The sequence below is a fragment of the Mobula birostris genome, chromosome 12 (assembly GCF_030028105.1).
Source record: "Mobula birostris isolate sMobBir1 chromosome 12, sMobBir1.hap1, whole genome shotgun sequence".
NCBI lineage: Eukaryota > Metazoa > Chordata > Chondrichthyes > Myliobatiformes > Myliobatidae > Mobula > Mobula birostris.
Window position 1 is genome coordinate 70,049,488 of NC_092381.1, and position 18,949 is coordinate 70,068,436.

The 18,949-nt window shown below is 39.8% G+C and overlaps 1 protein-coding gene across 4 annotated transcripts in view; it reads left to right on the forward strand.

Moving 5' to 3' along the window:
* LOC140206354 (KN motif and ankyrin repeat domain-containing protein 4-like) overlaps positions 1-18,949 on the forward strand; it is a 111,749-nt gene that overhangs the window by 84,452 nt on the left and 8,348 nt on the right. For all 4 annotated transcript variants that reach the window (XM_072274719.1, XM_072274718.1, XM_072274717.1 and 1 more), the window contains 6 exons: positions 6,907-7,005; positions 7,096-7,207; positions 7,298-7,507; positions 10,149-10,236; positions 12,309-12,528; positions 13,161-13,303. In XM_072274719.1, coding sequence (XP_072130820.1) covers positions 6,907-7,005; positions 7,096-7,207; positions 7,298-7,507; positions 10,149-10,236; positions 12,309-12,528; positions 13,161-13,303 — 872 coding nt within the window. The remainder of the gene's footprint in view (positions 1-6,906; positions 7,006-7,095; positions 7,208-7,297; positions 7,508-10,148; positions 10,237-12,308; positions 12,529-13,160; positions 13,304-18,949) is intronic.

Genomic DNA, 18,949 nt, shown 5'->3' on the forward strand with positions numbered 1-18,949 from the left:
CATTATCCCTCTCTATTTATCCCTGGAGTCACCAAAATGACAGGTTTTGAGTCATATGTCAGCCATTTTGGAGAATAAGACATAAGACTATAGGAGAAGAGTTAGGTCATTCAGCCCATCACATTGCTCCACTATTTCATTATGGCCGATCCATTCCCCTCTCAACCCCATTCTCCTACCTTCTCCCCGTAACCTTTCTTGCCCTGTCTAATCAAGAACCTATCAACTTCCACCTTAAATACACCCAGTAACCTGGCCTCCATAGCTACCTGTGGCAAAGTATTCCACAGATTCACCACTCTCTTACACAATAAATTCCTTCTCATTTCTGTTCTAAATGGACGTCCCTCTATTTTGAATTTGTGTCTACTGGTCCTAGATTCCCCCACAATAGGACACATCTTCTCCACATCTACACTAACTAGGCATTTCAATAGTCAATACGTTTCAGTGAGATCCCGCACCCTCATTCCTCTAAATTTCAGCGAGTACAGGCCCAGTGCCATCAATCGCTCCTCATACAATAAACCTTTCTCATTCTCAGAATCATTCTCGTGAACCTTCTCCAGTGTCAGCACATCATCATCATCATCAGGTGCTGTGCCCAGTTTGAGCTTTGACTGCCATGGCCCACACACTCCTGTTTCGGGTCAAGTGGATCAATTCATTGGTATTCATTTCCAGTTCTCTGGCTGCTGTCTCCATCATCATTTGTCTTCCTCTTGCTTTCTTCCCTTCAATCTTTCCCGTAATTACCGTGCATTCTAACTCCTCTTTCCTAATCACAAGTCCAATGAAGTTACATTGCCTTTTCATGATCTCATACATTATTTCTCTTTTTGTGTTTGCTCTGTTCATGACATCCTCGTTAGATATTTGTTTCATCCATGATACTCTTTGCATCCTCCTCAAAAACCACATCTCTGCTGTTTCTATTCATTTCCTCATGTTAGTAGATATTGTCCAACATTCTGAGCCATATAACATAACTGGATAAATGTAACGTTTCAGTACTCTGAGGCGGGTTGTCATGCCTAGTTTAGTATTGGCCAGTACACTCTTCATTCTCATACAGGTATCTTTTGCCATCCCTATTCTTCTTTTGATGTCCATGTGGCACCTGCCATCTGATGTCACCCAGCTTCCTAAGTAGCAAAAGTTCTGTACTTGTTTTATGTCTTCCCCGTTTATTCTCAGCCTGCAAATAGGATTCTCCTTCTTTATGGATATCACCATACATTCCGTCTTTTTGCACTTGATAGATAGACTTATTTTTGCACTTTTTTCAACAACTATATCAATTAAGTTTTGTAGTTCTTCCTTCGTATTTGCAATTTACACAGTCTCATCTGCATATCTGAAATTATTGATATTTTTCACCGCCAACTTTGATTCCTAAGATATCTCTTATTTTTTGTAATATTGTTTCACTGTACACATTAAATAAATCGGGAGAAAACACACCCTTGTCTAAAACTTCTCTTGATTTTCATAAACTGACTCACTTCTCCATCTATTATTACAGCGGCAGTTTGTTCCCAGTACAGATTTCTGATTAGGTGGAGGTCTTCCGAATCTAGATCTAGAGTTTTCTGTAGTATTTCAAATAACTTATTGTGCTTCACTTTATCAAATGCTTTTGTGTAGTCGATAAAACAAACAAAACAAATCTTTTTGCTTTTGAATAGCTCGTTCTGATAGTATCCTTAACATCAATATTGTGTTTCTTGTAACTTTGTCTTTCACAAAACCACGTTGTTCTTTACCTATTTCAGCTTGCATCTTACTTTTAGCTCTTGTCATCAAAATTCTTAGAAGTATCTTGGTGATATGACTTAATAAACTCATGGTCCTATGTAATTCACATTTTATTGCTCCAGGTTTCTTAGGAAGAGTGATAAATACTGATTTTTTTCATCTCTTCTGGTATAATTCCAGTCTCATAAATGTCATTGATTAAATCAATAAAGTTTTTCAATTCCATAATCTTCAAGGATGATAATTTGTTCTATTACTAATTCATCAGGAACTGCTGCCTTGCCTTTCCTTCATCTTATTTATTTCATTATGAACTTCAGGTTTTAAAATACTTGGACCTTCAATGTTTTTCTTAATTTCTGGTTTTTTGCCTCGATCATCTTCAAACAATTCCTGTATATACTCAGTCCATCTGTTCATAATCTCATCTTTTTCCATGATAATGGTACCGTCTTTTGCTTTCAAACATCCACCTGAAGAACAGAGGAGCTTTTTATCAGTGATATTCTTGAAGAATAAATGGATGACAGATGAAATCAAAAATCTAATGGAAGAAAGGAGACGGAAGAAAGCAAATCCTGTCGAATATAAGTCCTTAGATAAAAAAGTTAAAAGCTTATGTCAAAAAGCCAAAGAAGAATGGTTGAACCAGGAATGTGATCAAATAGAAAGAATCCCTATTACTGATCCAAAAAGGTGTCAGCACAACCTTTCTTAAATAAGGGGCCCAAAACTGCTCACAATACTCCAAGTGAGGCCTCACCAGTGCTTTATAAAGCCTCAACACTAAACCCTTATTTTTGTATTCTAGTCCTCTCAAAATAAATGCTAACATTGCATTTGCCTTCCTCACCACTGACTCAAACTGCAAATTATCATTAGGAAATTCTGCACAATGATTCTCAAGTCCCTCTGTGCCTCATTTTTTTTTCAATTTTCTCCACGCTTAGAAAATAGTCTAGGCCTTTATTCCCGCTATCAAATTGCATGACCATACACTTCCTGGCACTGTATTCCATATCCACTCTCCTAGTCTGTCTAAGTCCCTGATTCATCAAAGTTACCTGCTCCTCCACCAACCTTCCTATCATCAGGAAACTTGGCCATAAAACCATCAATTCCAACATCTAAATTATTGACAAACTGTACAACGTAAAAAGAAGTGGTCCCAACACCAACTCCTGTGGAATACCACTACTCACCAGCTGCCAATCAGAGAAGGCTCCCTTTATTCCCACTCTCTGACTCCTGCCAATCCGCCAATGCTCTATCCATGCTAGTGTCTCTCCTGTAATACCATGGGCTTCTGCAATGTTAAGCAGCTTCATACATGGCACATTACTCCACTTAGTGACATCCAATTGCAATGTCAGATTGCTGTGGTATATTGTTTAATTTGTAATATCATAAGAACGTCAAGGCACAATGCATCTCAGACACAAATGAGGAAAGGAAGTATTGAGAGGATGTTATCTAACAGAAGAGATTGTCACTGAGGATCACCTCATTCTGATGAGATGTTATCAATCTGAAACGCTGATCCTGTTTTTCTCTACATTGATGCTGCCTGACCCGATGAGTGTCTGCAGCACCTTTTGTTGCAGTTAAAACTTTTCCAACAACTGCAGTCTTTTTTGCTCTTTTTGCCACCGAAGATATTACGTATATTGTAGCAACTTGCTATCCTGTGTGTATGCCCAGAAGAAAATGAATCTCGTGATGGTATATGGTGACGTATATGTACTTTGATACAAAAATTTAATTTGAACTTTGGAAAATATTAACGAAAATTGCATTTTTGCAGAGCCAGGGAGAAAAATAGATGAATTGTGTTTCAGCAAGGCATCTATTTATCATGCTTTAGTTATTTTAAGTTTGACAATCTGGTATCCTTGCTGACAATTAAACTGTCAAAATGATTTGTTATGGCAAAGAATCTGGAAAAAGTGAAGGAGTGCAGACCTGCTACCAGCTGGGGCACAGATGGATTAGCATAATGACTTTCTACCTGTGAAAACATGATTTAAGTTCAGGCTAGATTAAATGAAATGATGTAGAAATCATAACGCTGGAACAGAACCAGTCTATGGATTTATTCCTTGTGAGCAGAGGTGCTGGGTAGAAACAGTCCACTGATTTAACATCACATCATAAGTAGTTGTACCCAGTACTCATTTTCCCTCAGAGACATGGATGAAGGAAAAGTTTCTAAGATATTAAAGTATTTATACATGTTCTGCTGCATTCAAAAATTCCAACTGACTTAATCCATATCCCATTGTATATCTTATTTCTCCTGCTCTCTGCTCTAAATATCTTGGAGATAACTGTGTATCAGTGTATATCCATTAATGCAAGAACTCTGTCTGTTGTCTTCTCATAATTCTACACACCTCTCACAAATGAATCATAATTATCTTTCGATGGAAACAGCCAAAATTTTTCAATACTTGCTGAGATTGAGAACTCTTATCATTTGACTATCCAGCATGAAATCAATCTTGTCAATTTATATGTGTTTATATGTAGGCTATGTGAGAGAGAACATGTGTTTTTGACTGTCATTAAAGTGGACATCCTGATATTTGAAAATGCCTTAAAGCATGCAGACATTGGCAAGAGGTTCAGTTGTCATCCAGGCCAAACAACAGAATTAGGAAGAAATGTGATCTAACTGACTTTGACCGTGGAATGATTGTTGGAGCCACGCGGGATGGTTTGGGTATCTTAGAATCGACTGATCCCCTGGGATTTCCACACACAGCAATCTCTAGAGCTTACAGAGAACAATGCAAAAAAAAAAATCCAGTGAATGGCAATTCTGTGGGTGAAAATGCCTTATTAATAAGAGAAGTTGGAGGAGAATAGCCTGACTGGTTCAAGCTGATAGGAAAGCAACAGTAATCCACATAACCATGCATTTCAACGGTGCTGTGCAGAAGAGCATCTCTGAATGCACAACATGTTGGACCTTGAAGTGGTTGGGCTACAGCAGCAGAAGACCACAGAAGTGCACTCAGTGCCTACTTTATTAGGTATGGAAGGTAATTAATAAAGTGGCCACCGACTATACTAAGATAGGTAGAGTTGTGGATAATGAAGTCGGTTTTCAAAGCTTGCAGACAGATTTAGGCCAGTTAGAAGAGTGGGCTGAAAGATGGCAGATGGAGTTTAATGCTGATAAATGTGAGGTGCTACATTTTGGTAGGACTAATCAAAATAGGACATACATGGTAAATGGTAGGGCATTGAAGAATGCAGTAGAACAGAGGGATCTAGGAATAATGGTGCATAGTTCCCTGAAGGTGGAATCTCATGTGGATAGGCTGGTGAAGAAAGCTTTTGGTATGCTGGCCTTTATAAATCAGAGCATTGAGTATAGGAGTTGGGATGTAATATTGAAATTGTATAACGCATTGGTGAGGCCAGTTTGGAGTATTGTGTACAGTTCTGTTCACCGAATTATAGGAAAGATGTCAATAAAATTGAGAGGGTACAAAGGAGATTTACTAGAATGTTACCTGGGTTTCATCTGCTAAGGTACAGAGAAAGGTCGAACAAGTTGGGTCTTTATTCTTTGGAATGTAGAAGGTTGAGGGGGAACTTGATAGAGGTATTTAAAATTATGAGGGAGGATAGATAGAGTTGACGTGGATAGGCTTTTTCTATTGAGAGTGGGGGAGACTCAAACAAGAGGACATGAGTTGAGAGAGCAAAAGTTTAGGGGTAACCTGAGGGGAAATTTCTTTACTCAGAGAGTGGTAGCTGTGTGGAGTGAGCTTCCAGCAGAAGTGGTTGAGGCAGGTTCAATGCTGTCACTTACAGTTAAATTGGATAGATATATGGACAGGAAAGGAATGGAGGGTTATGGGTTGAGTGCAGGTCAGTGGGACTAGGAGAGAGTAAGAGTTCGGCATGGACTAGAAGGGCTGAGATGGCCTGTTTCCATGCTGTAATGGTTATATGGTTATAAGTGCCTTGTAGTTCTAATCCCATCTTTGAAACATCTCAACTGAAAACAGAAAATACTGGAAATACTTTCTGGGTTAGTATCTGTGGAGAATGAAACTGAGTCAACATTTTAGGTCAGGGGCCTTTCTGCTGAGCTGGGAAGCTTTGTTTTGAGAAGGACAAACATAAAACTGGAAAATTAATCACCTGAAAAGAAAGAAATATGGATGTGTTGTTTAAAGAAAAATGGACATCATAACTAAGTCTTTTCCTCATTCTCAATGTAGCATTTGGAAATGGAAAACTCAAGTGTTGGAGTGATATAGCATGGATACAGACGCTTCAACTTAGCTCATCTTTGCCAGCCTAGGAATCTAGCTCAGTTCGTACCATGTGGTCCCTATCCATCTGAACCTTTCCTACCCAGGAACCTGTTCAAATGTCTTTTAAATGTTATAATTTTACCTTCCATTACCATTTTTACAGCTAGCTCATTCCATCTACTCACCACCCTCTTTGCCCCTCATTGCTTGAAATCTTTCCCATCTCACCTTATAGCTACGCTCTCTAGTTTTAGACTCAGGTATTCTGCTATCCACCTTATCCATGCCCCTCGTGGTTTTATAAACCTGTTTTAGGTCACCCATTGTTCTCCTTCTCTCCAGGGAAAGCAGTCGCAACCTATCTAGATTCTCCTTATAACTCAAACCATTTAGTCCTGGCATCATCCTTGCCTATCTTTCCTATAGCATGGTGACCAGAAATGCACACAGTGCTCCAAATGAGGTATTAGCAACGTCTTATACAAGTGACAAGTTTCTACATGCGCTGAGTGTTAAAAACTAAAGTTAAATACCTTAACTGCCACCCTAAATAGGGTAAATAATTCAGCAGAAATGGGGTATTGAACTTGGTGCCTCTAAAGATTGCTCTTTTTTTTCCCCTCGGAATATGTGTTGATTAAAAATTATAGTATTTTAATCCAGCGCATTTAGTTGGCTGAATTAACCATGAGAGAGATCTGAGGAGTGGGGAAGTGAAGAAGGAGAAAGGTGAAGAGGTGGAGATATGAAAAAAACCTCTTCACATCCTAGCATATGTTTTTACAAGTCAGACTGCAGTTCATGAATGTGACCAGTGCTCATCAAAGGTTTTTGATCCTTAAATTTCTCTTGAAGTAATTGTATTGTATTTCAGAAATCAAAACCATGCATCATGCAGAGCCAGTGTCATCATCCTTCGAATCTTTGGACTTCAGGGCTGACCTCCAGCTGGAAATGTGCATCAGTGATACAGGTCTGATCCCTTTACAGCCAAGTAAAATTATTAATTTGGTTGTGAAACAACTACAGCCATAACCAAGCAATGTTTTTTTCTTATCTATAGCTGCGATTCCATCTGCATCTCTTAAATCTATTATGAAAAAGAACAGTGGAAATATCAAATCAAGTGGTTCTTCAGCCAAAAAATATCTTCAGTTTATTGGGGTAAATGGCGGGTGAGCATTTAATAATGTTAAATAATGTTTTCTGGTCATTCAAGACCTGTGATATGCAAAAATTCTTGAACAAGGATTTTTGCTTTCAAGTTATGAAACCACATCAAGCGAAGATTCCAACTCATCAGAAGGAGGTTCAGACAGTGACTTGGAAAAGGAAGGTATCAAGAAAGGAAATCAAATCCAAGATACTGACAAGAAAGCAGAATTATCAAAAGATGCAGAGGGAACGAGATGTGACGAGGTCCAGCCATCAGCAAGTCATGCTGCAGTCATTATTACGCAGCATTGCACTAAAAGGTACAGTCATTGTTCTGACATTCATGATGATGAAATTTGATTCAAAACTATCAAGCACTACGATCAAATGGATGACAAAGAACCAGAACCCCAGAGAGTTACCACACTTCAGTTCTACCTGATGTATGTGTGAAATGCTAGTCAATCTCAGTTTCCAAGCATTAATTCAAATGATCAGAGGGTGGGGCACAAGTTACACAATTAATGGTGAGCTGGTGTGCATTCTCGACAGGAGAAAATCAGAATGAAAGGCAATTTCCTGGATGGATGTGGAGAAGCTGAATAAAGACCAATAATAGAATCAGTCTGGTTCTGATCCTGCATGTTAACTCCTATAACATGCCGATATTACATTATTGAAGCATTACAGATTGAGTAATAGAACAATCTGCACATAAATTGTTCAGATCATGCAAACAACTTGCAAATTTTGTTCCTCCAGCTGTTTCACTGGATTCTTTCCTTTCCCACTTGGAAACATGGATAATTTGCAGTACATTTCTAAATCGAAGCAATCTGGACAGGGTATAAATGGTATCTGCCGTTGGTTGTTGTACAAACATGACTGTTCCTGGAACAACCACTTGGTCCTAAGTGCAAGCTCACCATTGGCAGCCATGCCATGAGCAAGTTAAAGTGGTCGATTAGATCGGTTTTAACCATGAGAAAAGGATAACACTGAACCAGTGATTAAGTCCTGCCCAGAAAGTGGCCAGTGATGAGTTATGGGGAACCTGAAAAATGGGAGAGAGTGTGCACCAGACATAAAGTCCTTTCCCCAAAAGCTGCAGAGTTGGTATAACTCACATCTTAGATTAAGATCAACTAATTCTTCCATTTGTCACGGCCATGAAGAGAGGTGGAATGGATACAGATCAGTCATGCGCTTATGGAATGCTAACGTAGTCGAGGGGCTTGATAGACATTTCCTCTCCTTACATGCAGTACTCTGAGGCACATATTTATGGCTAGAGTGCCTAAGACTTCTGCACGGTACTGTATTAGTCAATGCGGAGCAGAGAGCAAATTTGGAAATCTGGCAGGAGCAAAAGATGTTGGGACCGACAAGGGTGGAGCACCGCAGGAGGGGTGAGGAACAGGTGACAGAGAAGAAGTGCCAGGGGTGGGGGGATAGCGCAGGTGCAGAAACAACCAGCCCTGAGACACCAGGCAAGGTCATTTGATTTCAGAGAAATTGGTTTTTGACCATTACGAAATGTCTCACTAATGTCCTGCTCCTTCCCCTCTCCCTTCCCATTTTCCTAACCATGATTCCACTCTCCCTGTCCCCTTCCCAGTCCGCAATAGAGACCCATATCAGAATCAGATCACTCACATATGCCATGAAATTTGTTTTTCTTTTTGTGACAAGAGTACAGTGCAATACATAAATTTACTACAGTACTATATATATATATATATATATCTTTGCACAGTACTGTGCCATCCCACACTTTCTGTCTGACAGGTTCATTTCTTTCTGTTGCTATTGGTTCTCTTTCACTTCTCTATTTCTCTCTCTCTTTTCCTGTCAAACTTTTTAAAAATGTTCTTTGCTCATTTGGATTGGGGCCCCATGAGTGGCTGGATGATGATGAGGGATTCAGAAAAGGTCAACAGCATTGCTGATAACAGAGAGATCTGTCTGGGCCCAGCGGGGGAAGAGGGTTGTTTAAAAGGTAAACTGGGTTATAACTTACAGATACAACCCATCAAGCCACCAGCACTTCAGTATTTTGAAGGACAACAGGATTAGGCAATGCAGGATTATCACCCAGCCTACTTCTGAAGATCTGAAAGGTTAAAGAATATGCTTACAAGGTTTCAAAACAGGGTACAGAGTAATGTGCGGTCCAAATCATGCTGTAGAAAATAAGGGTCTGCAAGAAGGGATCCTAACAGTTCTAATATGGATGAAATTGCCTGCTGTTCATTGAGTTGGCCTTGGAATCGTTCCCAGAGGTCCTTGCATTTGCTGCAAGAGATGACAGGGCATGCACAAGAACAGAAAAGCTGACGTTCTAGCAGAGCACTGGAGATAGAATGAAACCTTTTACTCACTGAATACAAAGTCCCCCGTCATTTCACACCAGAGCTGGTCATGGAAAGAGCTAGTTGAGGACATCATTGTCAGGAGAAAGGTCCTAAAGAGCTGTATACAATGTTGCTCAACATTTCATGACTTCACAGCGAGTGAATGCATCCTCAGATGCACTGTCACATTACACATTTCAGAGACAACACCCTTCTGACTCACTTGCACCAACCTCTTATGCAGAATGGTGACATGCCTTCATTTGCCCCACCCAAATACCTTTACCTGGGGAAGAGAAATATTGAGGATTCTCAAATGGAGTGTGTCCCATGTTCAGAAAATGTTTTGAAAATGCTGATATCATAACCAGATGATTCTGGTCCTGATCCCTTTTTGGAAATTTATGGTATGTGAGACCATTACAGACTGTCCAATTCTAGCCCACGTGTAACCCACATTGACCAATGTATAATAAGATAAGCTTGTAAGTATACATACTGTACATCAAATATATGACCATTACACTGGTTTGATTGGCTAAAGTTATCAGATCCTGTGCCCATTCCACTATAACTAATGCAGTTTAGTTTGTCTTGCTCCTTTCAGGCATGAATCAAAACCAAGCTTATACTTGGCTTGTCAAAACCTGAAGCATCACCTCAGCGAGTTGGGAACCACAGAAGACAAAGGCATGGTACGATATTTTTCCTGCTTTATGTTTAATTGCTCGAGTCAAAGCAGAATGCATTAAATATTTAACTAATGATTAAACATTGCTGTTGAAAATGATGAGTCTGTGGTTCATTATCTACTGTGGTAATAAGGCCCACAAAGGTTCAAGGTTTAACCCTTATTTTGGGTTGTTATTACCTTTGTACTGGATTTTGAAGAGGTCTGAATGACATTAGTCCCTGACATGCACATTATGTGTGACAAATCCATTCAGACCCTGTCAAATGAGGTAAATCTGCTGAATTCATCTGTTGGTGGCCAACAAACTTATTTTGCCATTGCCACTAGCCCCAGAAGAACCATCTGGGAGGAACTTGAGGCACAGACAGCTCTCTCAAGACAAATGCAAAAGTGTGTAAAGTCATTGTTTCTAAGTTATAATCAAGCAGGAATGTCATAAAAATCAGACAATGTGTTGAGATTAATGAGGAGGAGAAAGAGGATTCACAGTTCCTGTTTGCCACTCAGTAATCTAGAATATAAATAGTAAATTTTGAAGGACAACGGGATTAGGCTGAGCTGTGACATTGCTAACTGTTAAGTGCCTCTGACATCTTTAAACCTGAGTATTACTATTATCTTGGCTGATTCATTTCATCCCCTGAAAACCACCTTACCCTTCTCTTTTGGGACACCTCCTAAAATCTACCCTTCTGACCAAGGCCTTCTTTATGACCCCCTTAATGGATCAGCATATTTTTTTGTGTGTGATGGAAATCCTGGAGTTACAATATATGTGGAACTCTTAGATGGCAGTGTGGTATTGGCCCAGATACTGAGGCATCAAAAAAAACCATCGTAGCTTGCAAAGCTAATAGAGTAAGTCTTGATGGTACTTGGATGACAGTTTAAAAATGTCTGGATTATTGCAGAATTTCAACTGTTTTAATGGACAAGATAGTCATGTGTACAACATGTGACTCTGACCAAATATGGCAACTGTAATTTCCTATTGAACAGCCAGAAATTCCGCTTAGAACTCTGATATTGCTCCCCCTTCCCACCCCAACTTCTTTGGAACCACAGAGTGTTGACTGAATTTCAAATTTACAAGAAGTTGATGGTTACACTCAGGACTGGCCTGCCATGGTACTTTGCATGCAATTCAGTCAAGGAGCACAAACCTTTCTAGATAACCCAGCATTTACTGTTTCTAAGCAATTAAAATGAACTTATTTTTTGTAAGTATTTTCACAAATTTTATAATAAATTATAAATGCTATTATTTTCACTTTTCCGGAGTTGTTTAGTAAGTTTGGGGTGGTAACTGGGTGTGATCTCTCAAGCTAATGCTGAGGGTAGAATTTGTGAATTTTAATCATTAAGGCATTTCTTACGCTGGCCCTCCCCAGTCTGTATGAAGCCAATTCTGCATTGTAAGATTTTGCTAAGTTACAGGCAAGTGTGACTATCGAAGGCAAGTGACTGATTTGCTAGTCACTTAAATACATGCAGACTATTAAAATGCTCTGAAGTTTTCTTAGATCACCATCTTGCAACTGCCATGATTTTCAGGAAGTATGACCTTGTATGTTTTAGTTGCATCCTAAGAATGAATACAAAATATGAATTTGATCTGTAATGTCCGTGGTGTAGTTTTGAGTCATAAGGAAAGTAAATTTGGCAGTTTATTTGTCATAACTAAACCTCACAATCAGCAGTGATATAAATGGGCTGTAAATCTTCTGATTGGCAGATAAGGTGTTGACTAAGATCTTGCCTTTTTCCAAATTGTGTCGTGGAATTTCTTGGAAGTTCTGAAGAGCACACAGGCTCTCACTTTAACACTACTTCAAAAAGTTAATCACCAGCATTAGCATTCCCTCATGTTAGCAGGACATGAACATAAAACCTTTCATTTCAAGGGCAAAAACACCCCTTACTGAAAGATGTGGTCTTTATATTGCTTTCTAGAGAGCCACATTTTCAAATCCTTCAGGAGAGAAGGGGAGGAATCTGCAAAGGTCAGTGTTTGATAATACTGAAAACATTTTGTTGTTATAATATGTTTTGTTCAATGTTCTATTTCCCCAGAGGCAGAACTTGAGAACAGTTCAGTGGGAATGGTTCCAGATTTCCAGTCAGAAATCTGCAGCTCCTGACAGAGTTCAATGCTTTCTCCAGGAACTTCAAGAGATGTCACCAGATCTACTTCACTTTATTGTGAATTTAACAGATGACAATCTGAACACTGCTCTGCATTACAGTATCTCCCACTCCAACTTCCACATCGTGAAGCTCCTACTGGACACAGGTACAAAGAGATGTTTGATCTTGAAGGGCTGAAGTATAGAAGCAGTTTTATCTGCAGGAAAAAAAAATAATTCTCCTCGAGAGATTAGGAGAAATTTGGGACACTTTTCCCCCCAAAATGCTGTTGAGGTGTGGTCCGTGAAAAACTTCAGAACTGAGATCAACAGATCCTTGATAGGTTTGGAAAAAAGGGAGTAGGTAAGTGGAGTTAAGATCAACCTTGAAAAGCCAATGGGCACAGAGACCTAAAAGCCCATTAATATTGCTAACGCTGTAATTTAAATACTTTGGTCCAACAATTGAATCAATCAAGGACCTCATTCTCACCTTTTATATAAAAGACACAGTGCAAATGAGAATAATAGGATGTCCACAAGAACAATACAAAACCCGTAGTTCAAATAGTCATCTAGTAAGCCCCAAATGAGACCAATTAGTTCAGTAAAACTGAGGAAAGGCACTAGGCGTTCTCCTTATTCAGCACCATATTGTGTATTTTGCCACCCAGTCACTGTGAATGAACCCTCAGATTTTGTGCGAGTTTGCACTCTTTTAAGAGGATGAGAAGAGGAGCTTGCTTTACTTTCTGATGAACGTATTGATGTTATCTTGAAATTTCTTGTTGTTGATCAGGTGTTTGCAACGTAGACCATCAGAACAAGGCAGGATACACTGCCACCATGCTCACTTCACTGGCTACTGTTAAAACGGACGAAGAGGTGGCAGTGGTTATGCAGCTTCTTCATTTGGGAAATGTTAATATTCAAGCCAGTCAGGTAATTGATTGTGGGGAAATGAATCCATATATCACTCGCTTCATTAGCACCAGGTGTTTCCTCTCACTGAAAGGATGGCACATTTAATTAGCATGAAGGGTTTTGATGGAGAATATGTTGCAGCCATTACAACAGTTGTGTGGCCAAGTGGTTAGGGCGTTGGGCTCACGATCTGAAGGTCATGTGTTCAAGTCTAGGCCAAGGCAGTGTGTTGTGTCTTTGAGCAACGCACTTAACCACACACTGCTCCAGTCCACCCAGCTGAAAATGGGGTACCAGCAAAATGCTGGGGGTTAACCTCGCGATAGACTGGCGTCCTATCTGGCGGGGGCGGGGGGGGGGGTTGTCTCGTACTCTCAGTTGCTTCACGCCACAGAAACCGACATAAGCACCTGCCTGATGGGCCACAAAAGCTCAGGACAGACTTTAACTTAAAATTACAACAGTCCTCAGTGAATGAGATCATTTCATGAGATGTATTAAAGGGCACAGATTGAAGAAAGGTAATTATATTTTATTCACCAGTAGTGCAGACACAGTTGGAATCATTTATGCAAAATCTGGTCAACTTGCCATTACAAGAATGTGGGGACCACTGGAGGAGATACTGGAGAATGGTTAGGAAGAATCAAGGAGATGCAGATATTGATTGTAAAGGCCAGCCAGTGATTCCTGGTACTAGGAATTACTGCATTTAGGTGGGATTCTGACTTAGAGGCATTCAGTCATAATTCCACGGATGGTAGCTTCTCGCTACTGGCTCCTCAGCCAAGCACTTACATCAAATAGGGCAGGTTTTATTGAAAGAGAAGTAGAGGGAAAAGATTATTGATCTAGGGGATTCTTAAGGAACCATGAAATATAGATCACAATGATGTTTCAATTTATCTAGACCCTGAAAAGATGTAAATTCAAAATTAATTGTCAGAAGCCTTGTCACAAACACAACCAGCTTTAACACTACGAAATGGGTTTCTTATCCAGACGGTGAAGCAAATCATGTTAATTCAAAAGCAGACTCGATGTTTTTTTAAAAGAAAACTAGTATTTTGTCACAGAATATATGAGTAACATAATATGTGATGTGTGGCAAGTGTTGCATGCTTAGGAGGAACAATTGACTTTGCACCTGTGATTCATGAAGTCGGCTTCTATTAAGGCTATCCTCTCAAGGCCAGACAAGTCATCAGGAAAAAGCTGACAGATTATTATATTGGTTAGATGCATGGGTAGCATATGATAACATGAAGAAATGTGATATATATTTGAGAGGAATAAGTAAGTACTTCAAGCAGGTGGATCTCGTCAATCTTGGATACCTGCCTGCCTAGGAGAAAGGTAACTTTGATTTTAAACCTCCACTGCCTTTCGGCCATACCCACCCTTGGGAAAGGCTTCGGAAGTAAACCCAGAGGAAGAAATCTGGAGCCGGGTCCCTAAGGTAGTATGATGTTGTTTGCAACTTCACACTGGCAAACTCTGCGACAACGCTGGTGCTTGCCCTTCCCTTGGACTACATCAGTGACGTGGAGATGGGGAACCCGCTGCATGGGCAACAGCCGGTTCTTCAGATCTTCCTGCCCAGGCTTGCGCCCTGGAGAGGACACAGTCCAACAGAGGTGCAAATCCATGATCCCCTGGGATTGACAGCTGCCTACTAAGTAAGTATATTCTATTGCCCTCACAGTGCATGCAGCCAGTGAAACACCTTCTCTAAAATCACCCATGATGAAAGCTTTCTTCAGAGTTTTTAATCAGAATTTACTTGTGAAGCTGCAGAAAGCTATGTAAAATACATATTAAATTCAACACAGAATTGCTACGTGGTTGAATATACTAATACTGTTGATTATTGGTGTTAACCAAGGTAATATACACACGCACCACTCCATAACTATGTCATGTAAACAAGAGTAAACTGTGGCACAACGATGTCTTAGTAGTAATAAATCATCAACATAATACTTCCTTCAAAATATACTTATTAAATGTTTGCCAATATTACCAAAAACTTCAGACTCATCGATCTTGCTACTTCAAGAGCAAATAAAGAGGGGATGGAGATGGATGTCTTTCCACCATAAGCTTCAAATCAAATCAACTTGCCCATGCGAGAAATTATATAAAACACAGCTTGCATACAGGAAATGATGTTCATACAAAGTGACCTGTGCCCCCAGAGGCCAGAACGTGGATCTATTAATAAAATTTAAAAACAAAAGTGGAGCAGAATGACTTGTGGGTTCATGAAGGATGAGAGATCAAACTCTCTTTACGCCCATGAGTCTCAGAGGATGAATAATATTCTCGGCTGTTGGCATTACTTGGAGCAAAATTCATGTTGCAGTGCCATTTTAACCACAATTTTTCCCATAGACTAAACATCTACTCTCCATGCTGAGGACTATTTAGGCTGCAAAATGTAATATCTATAGTCTACCCTGCGGTATGTTACCAAAGCTTTCGGGTTTGACAGCACAAGCCAAAAGAGTGACCTCCACTGGCTGGATGTACAGAAAGTTATCAGCTCCAGGTTCACTGGGTAGCACAGTTACAGTATATCATTACACTTTGAACATTATTGGTCAAATATCGCAGTTGTCTTCATTATATTTGCCTAACAATTTGGACTGCAGTATGATGGCCTATCACTTGAACAAATCCAACCAAGGTTGATCAATATAAATGTTAGCAATGTCCACACTGCCAGAATGAACTATGGTTTCTAAATAACATTTAACAAATGGTAGAGAGTTAAACATGCATTCCAGTATTTAGATGTAAAGTGTAGAGACATTTAATAATGTACAACCTTTGATATTGTCAGTTAATCATAATTATAGAATATGGATCCAGTTTTGGGACAATACCTTAAATTTCTGTTCCATATAGACAATGTGCAAAGAGCTGGAATTCTGCTTTTAATTAATAGCTATCTTCTGATTAAGCAGAAGAAATTTCTCATGCTGCTCTCTAATATCAGTGCCAGGGAATTCATTTAGTCTCCTTTCAAAGAATCATCCTAAATTGCTCTGAATTTTGGTATATCAAATGCTTTTGGTGAAAGCCAGCACAGCCTTTATTATTCTACCAACTTCTGATTCTAAAAAAGGATGTAGTTCTTTCCTGGTGTATATGACGAATAAACTCTTCTCGGGCTTCCAGTCAGACATAGATATTGATTGTTTCGATGGCAAACTCTGCAATCATCATCAGGAATTATGCCTGGGCATGTCTAGTCCAGTGGTATTTATACCCTTGTCATCCACCCCTCCTGAATGGCTAGTCATCCAAGCAGGTGGGTCAGTGGAAACCAATTGGATGAGGACTAATCAATCAGGAGAGATGGACGACGAGTTTATAAATACCACAGGGCTAGACGTGCCTGGGCATCGTCCCTGATGAAGATGATAGAGTTTGTCATCGAAACATCAGTTAAAATCGATACATGGACCCGGTTGGAAGCCGAAGAAGAGTTTATTCTGTTGCTAATTTCTCCATTTTCTGATCTACTTCCAACTCCTCAGCCACATTATCTGAAAGCACAATGCAAGTTTCACCTCAATACCCCACCTCATTTAATCCCTCTGCTCTTTCTAAACTACATGACAACTTCATGGGTATATGGGTAACCCTAGGTAATTTCTAAGGTAAGGACATATTCGGCACAGCTTTGTGGGCCAAAAGGCCTGTATTGTGATGTAGGTTTTCTATGTTTCTATGTTTCTACGGTATCCAGTACTAGAAGAGCTGAAATGTTGCTCCGATTAAATATTGGGATGATCAAATACATTGTTTTGTCCCATCCTCAAACTTTATTCCCTGGTCACTGAGAATGAATCAGACCAACTTTACCTTTATATATTTTTGTTTATAACATGAGCTTCTAAAGACACACTCCCTCTTATGTTCATCTCTGCAATGTAATCCATCTCGATCCTGGTCACCCATTCCCTGGAACCCCCTTTCAATGGTTACATTACCAGTAGACTTGATTATCCCAACACACAGTAACTGAAGGTTACCCAGTGTGCCAACTGCCAATGTCCAAACTCACAACAGGTTCATCCATCATACAACCACACCGTTTTCAAAATTGTCCACCCAGTTTTACAACCTGCTGAGGTAACTGCACTCTTCCACACTCTTGATTCTCATTATTCCAGCCATTCCTTGAGATGTCCAGTCTTTCGCACCTAAGATCTAGTCTATAAATTTTTCACTTCTCAGCCTCTTTTTTTCATCATCAAAGACTCAATCAATGGGTGACACAAAGGTAGATGGTGTTGTGGAGAGTAAGGATGGACCTAAATTAGACGGAAAATAAGGTGGAATGATAGAAGATGGAATTAATCTGACTAGTGTGAAGTGAAGCATTTTGACAAGTCAAGGTGTAAGACGTACAGTAAATGGAAAGGCACTAAGGAATGTTGTTGAACAGAGGGATTTTGGTGTTTGAGTCCATTGTTCCCGGAAAGTGGCAACTCATACAGAACAGTGCAAACCTTATAGGCACATATATATAGTTGGGATGCCTAAGATTTTTGCACAGTACATTATTTATCAACATGGAGCAAGTTTGTAGCTCTGGTGGGAGCAAAGGATGTGGAGCAGCGTGGGAGGAGTGTGGGACAGGTGGCAGAGAAGAGTGCCGGGGTGGGGGGGGGTGTCGCAGGTGCAGACACATCCAGCCCTGAGGCACCAGGCAAGGTCTTTTGATTCCAAACAACTGGTTTATTGACCATTGCTGATGCCCACTCATCCTTCTAAACTTCAACAAGTGCAGGCCCAGAGCACCCAAATACTACTCATACATTAATTCAAAGAGTATAAGAGAGGCAGATTAGGAATAAGTGCTCCTTTCTGGGGTGTAACTTTGGATACATGTGAGGTGATGCATTTTGAGAAGAAAAATCAGGGTTGGACATTCACAGTTGAAGGTAATGCCTTGGGGAATGTTGTAAAACAGAGAGATCTAAGAAAACAGGTATATGGTTTCCTGAGAGTAGTGTCACAGGTAGAGAAGAAGGCCTTTGGCATGTTGGTCTCCATCAGTCAGGGCATTGAGTTAGAAGTTAGATGTTATGTTAAAGTTGTACAAGCTGTTGGTGAGGCCATACTTGGAGCATTAGGTCCAGTTTAAGGCATTTTGCTATAAGAAAGATGCCATTACGCTGGAAAGAGTGTAGAGATTTACGAGCAAGTTGCTGGGACTCGATGGACTGAGATATGGAAAGAGGTTGAGCAGGCTGGGACTGTTTTTGTTGAAGTATAGAAGAATGAGGGGTGATCTTATAGAAATACAGTATATAAAATCAAGAGGGGCATACACAGGGTCGGTCTTTTTCCTCATGGTTTGTGAATCAAGAACTAAAGATTGAAGGGGAGAAGGGAGAAATTAAATAAGAACCCAAAAGTGCAACTTTTTCACCAAAATGGTGGTCAGTATATCAAATAAGGTACTAAAGGTAGTGGTTAAAGCAAATACATAAATAACATTTGAAAGATACTTGGACAGATACTGTACCTGGATAGGAAATGTTTAGAGGATTAAGGAACAAATTGGATGAGTTTTGAAGGGAATTTTGTTTGGCATGGACCAGCTGGCCCAAAAGCTCAATAACTGTAGTGACTTTACAGAATTCT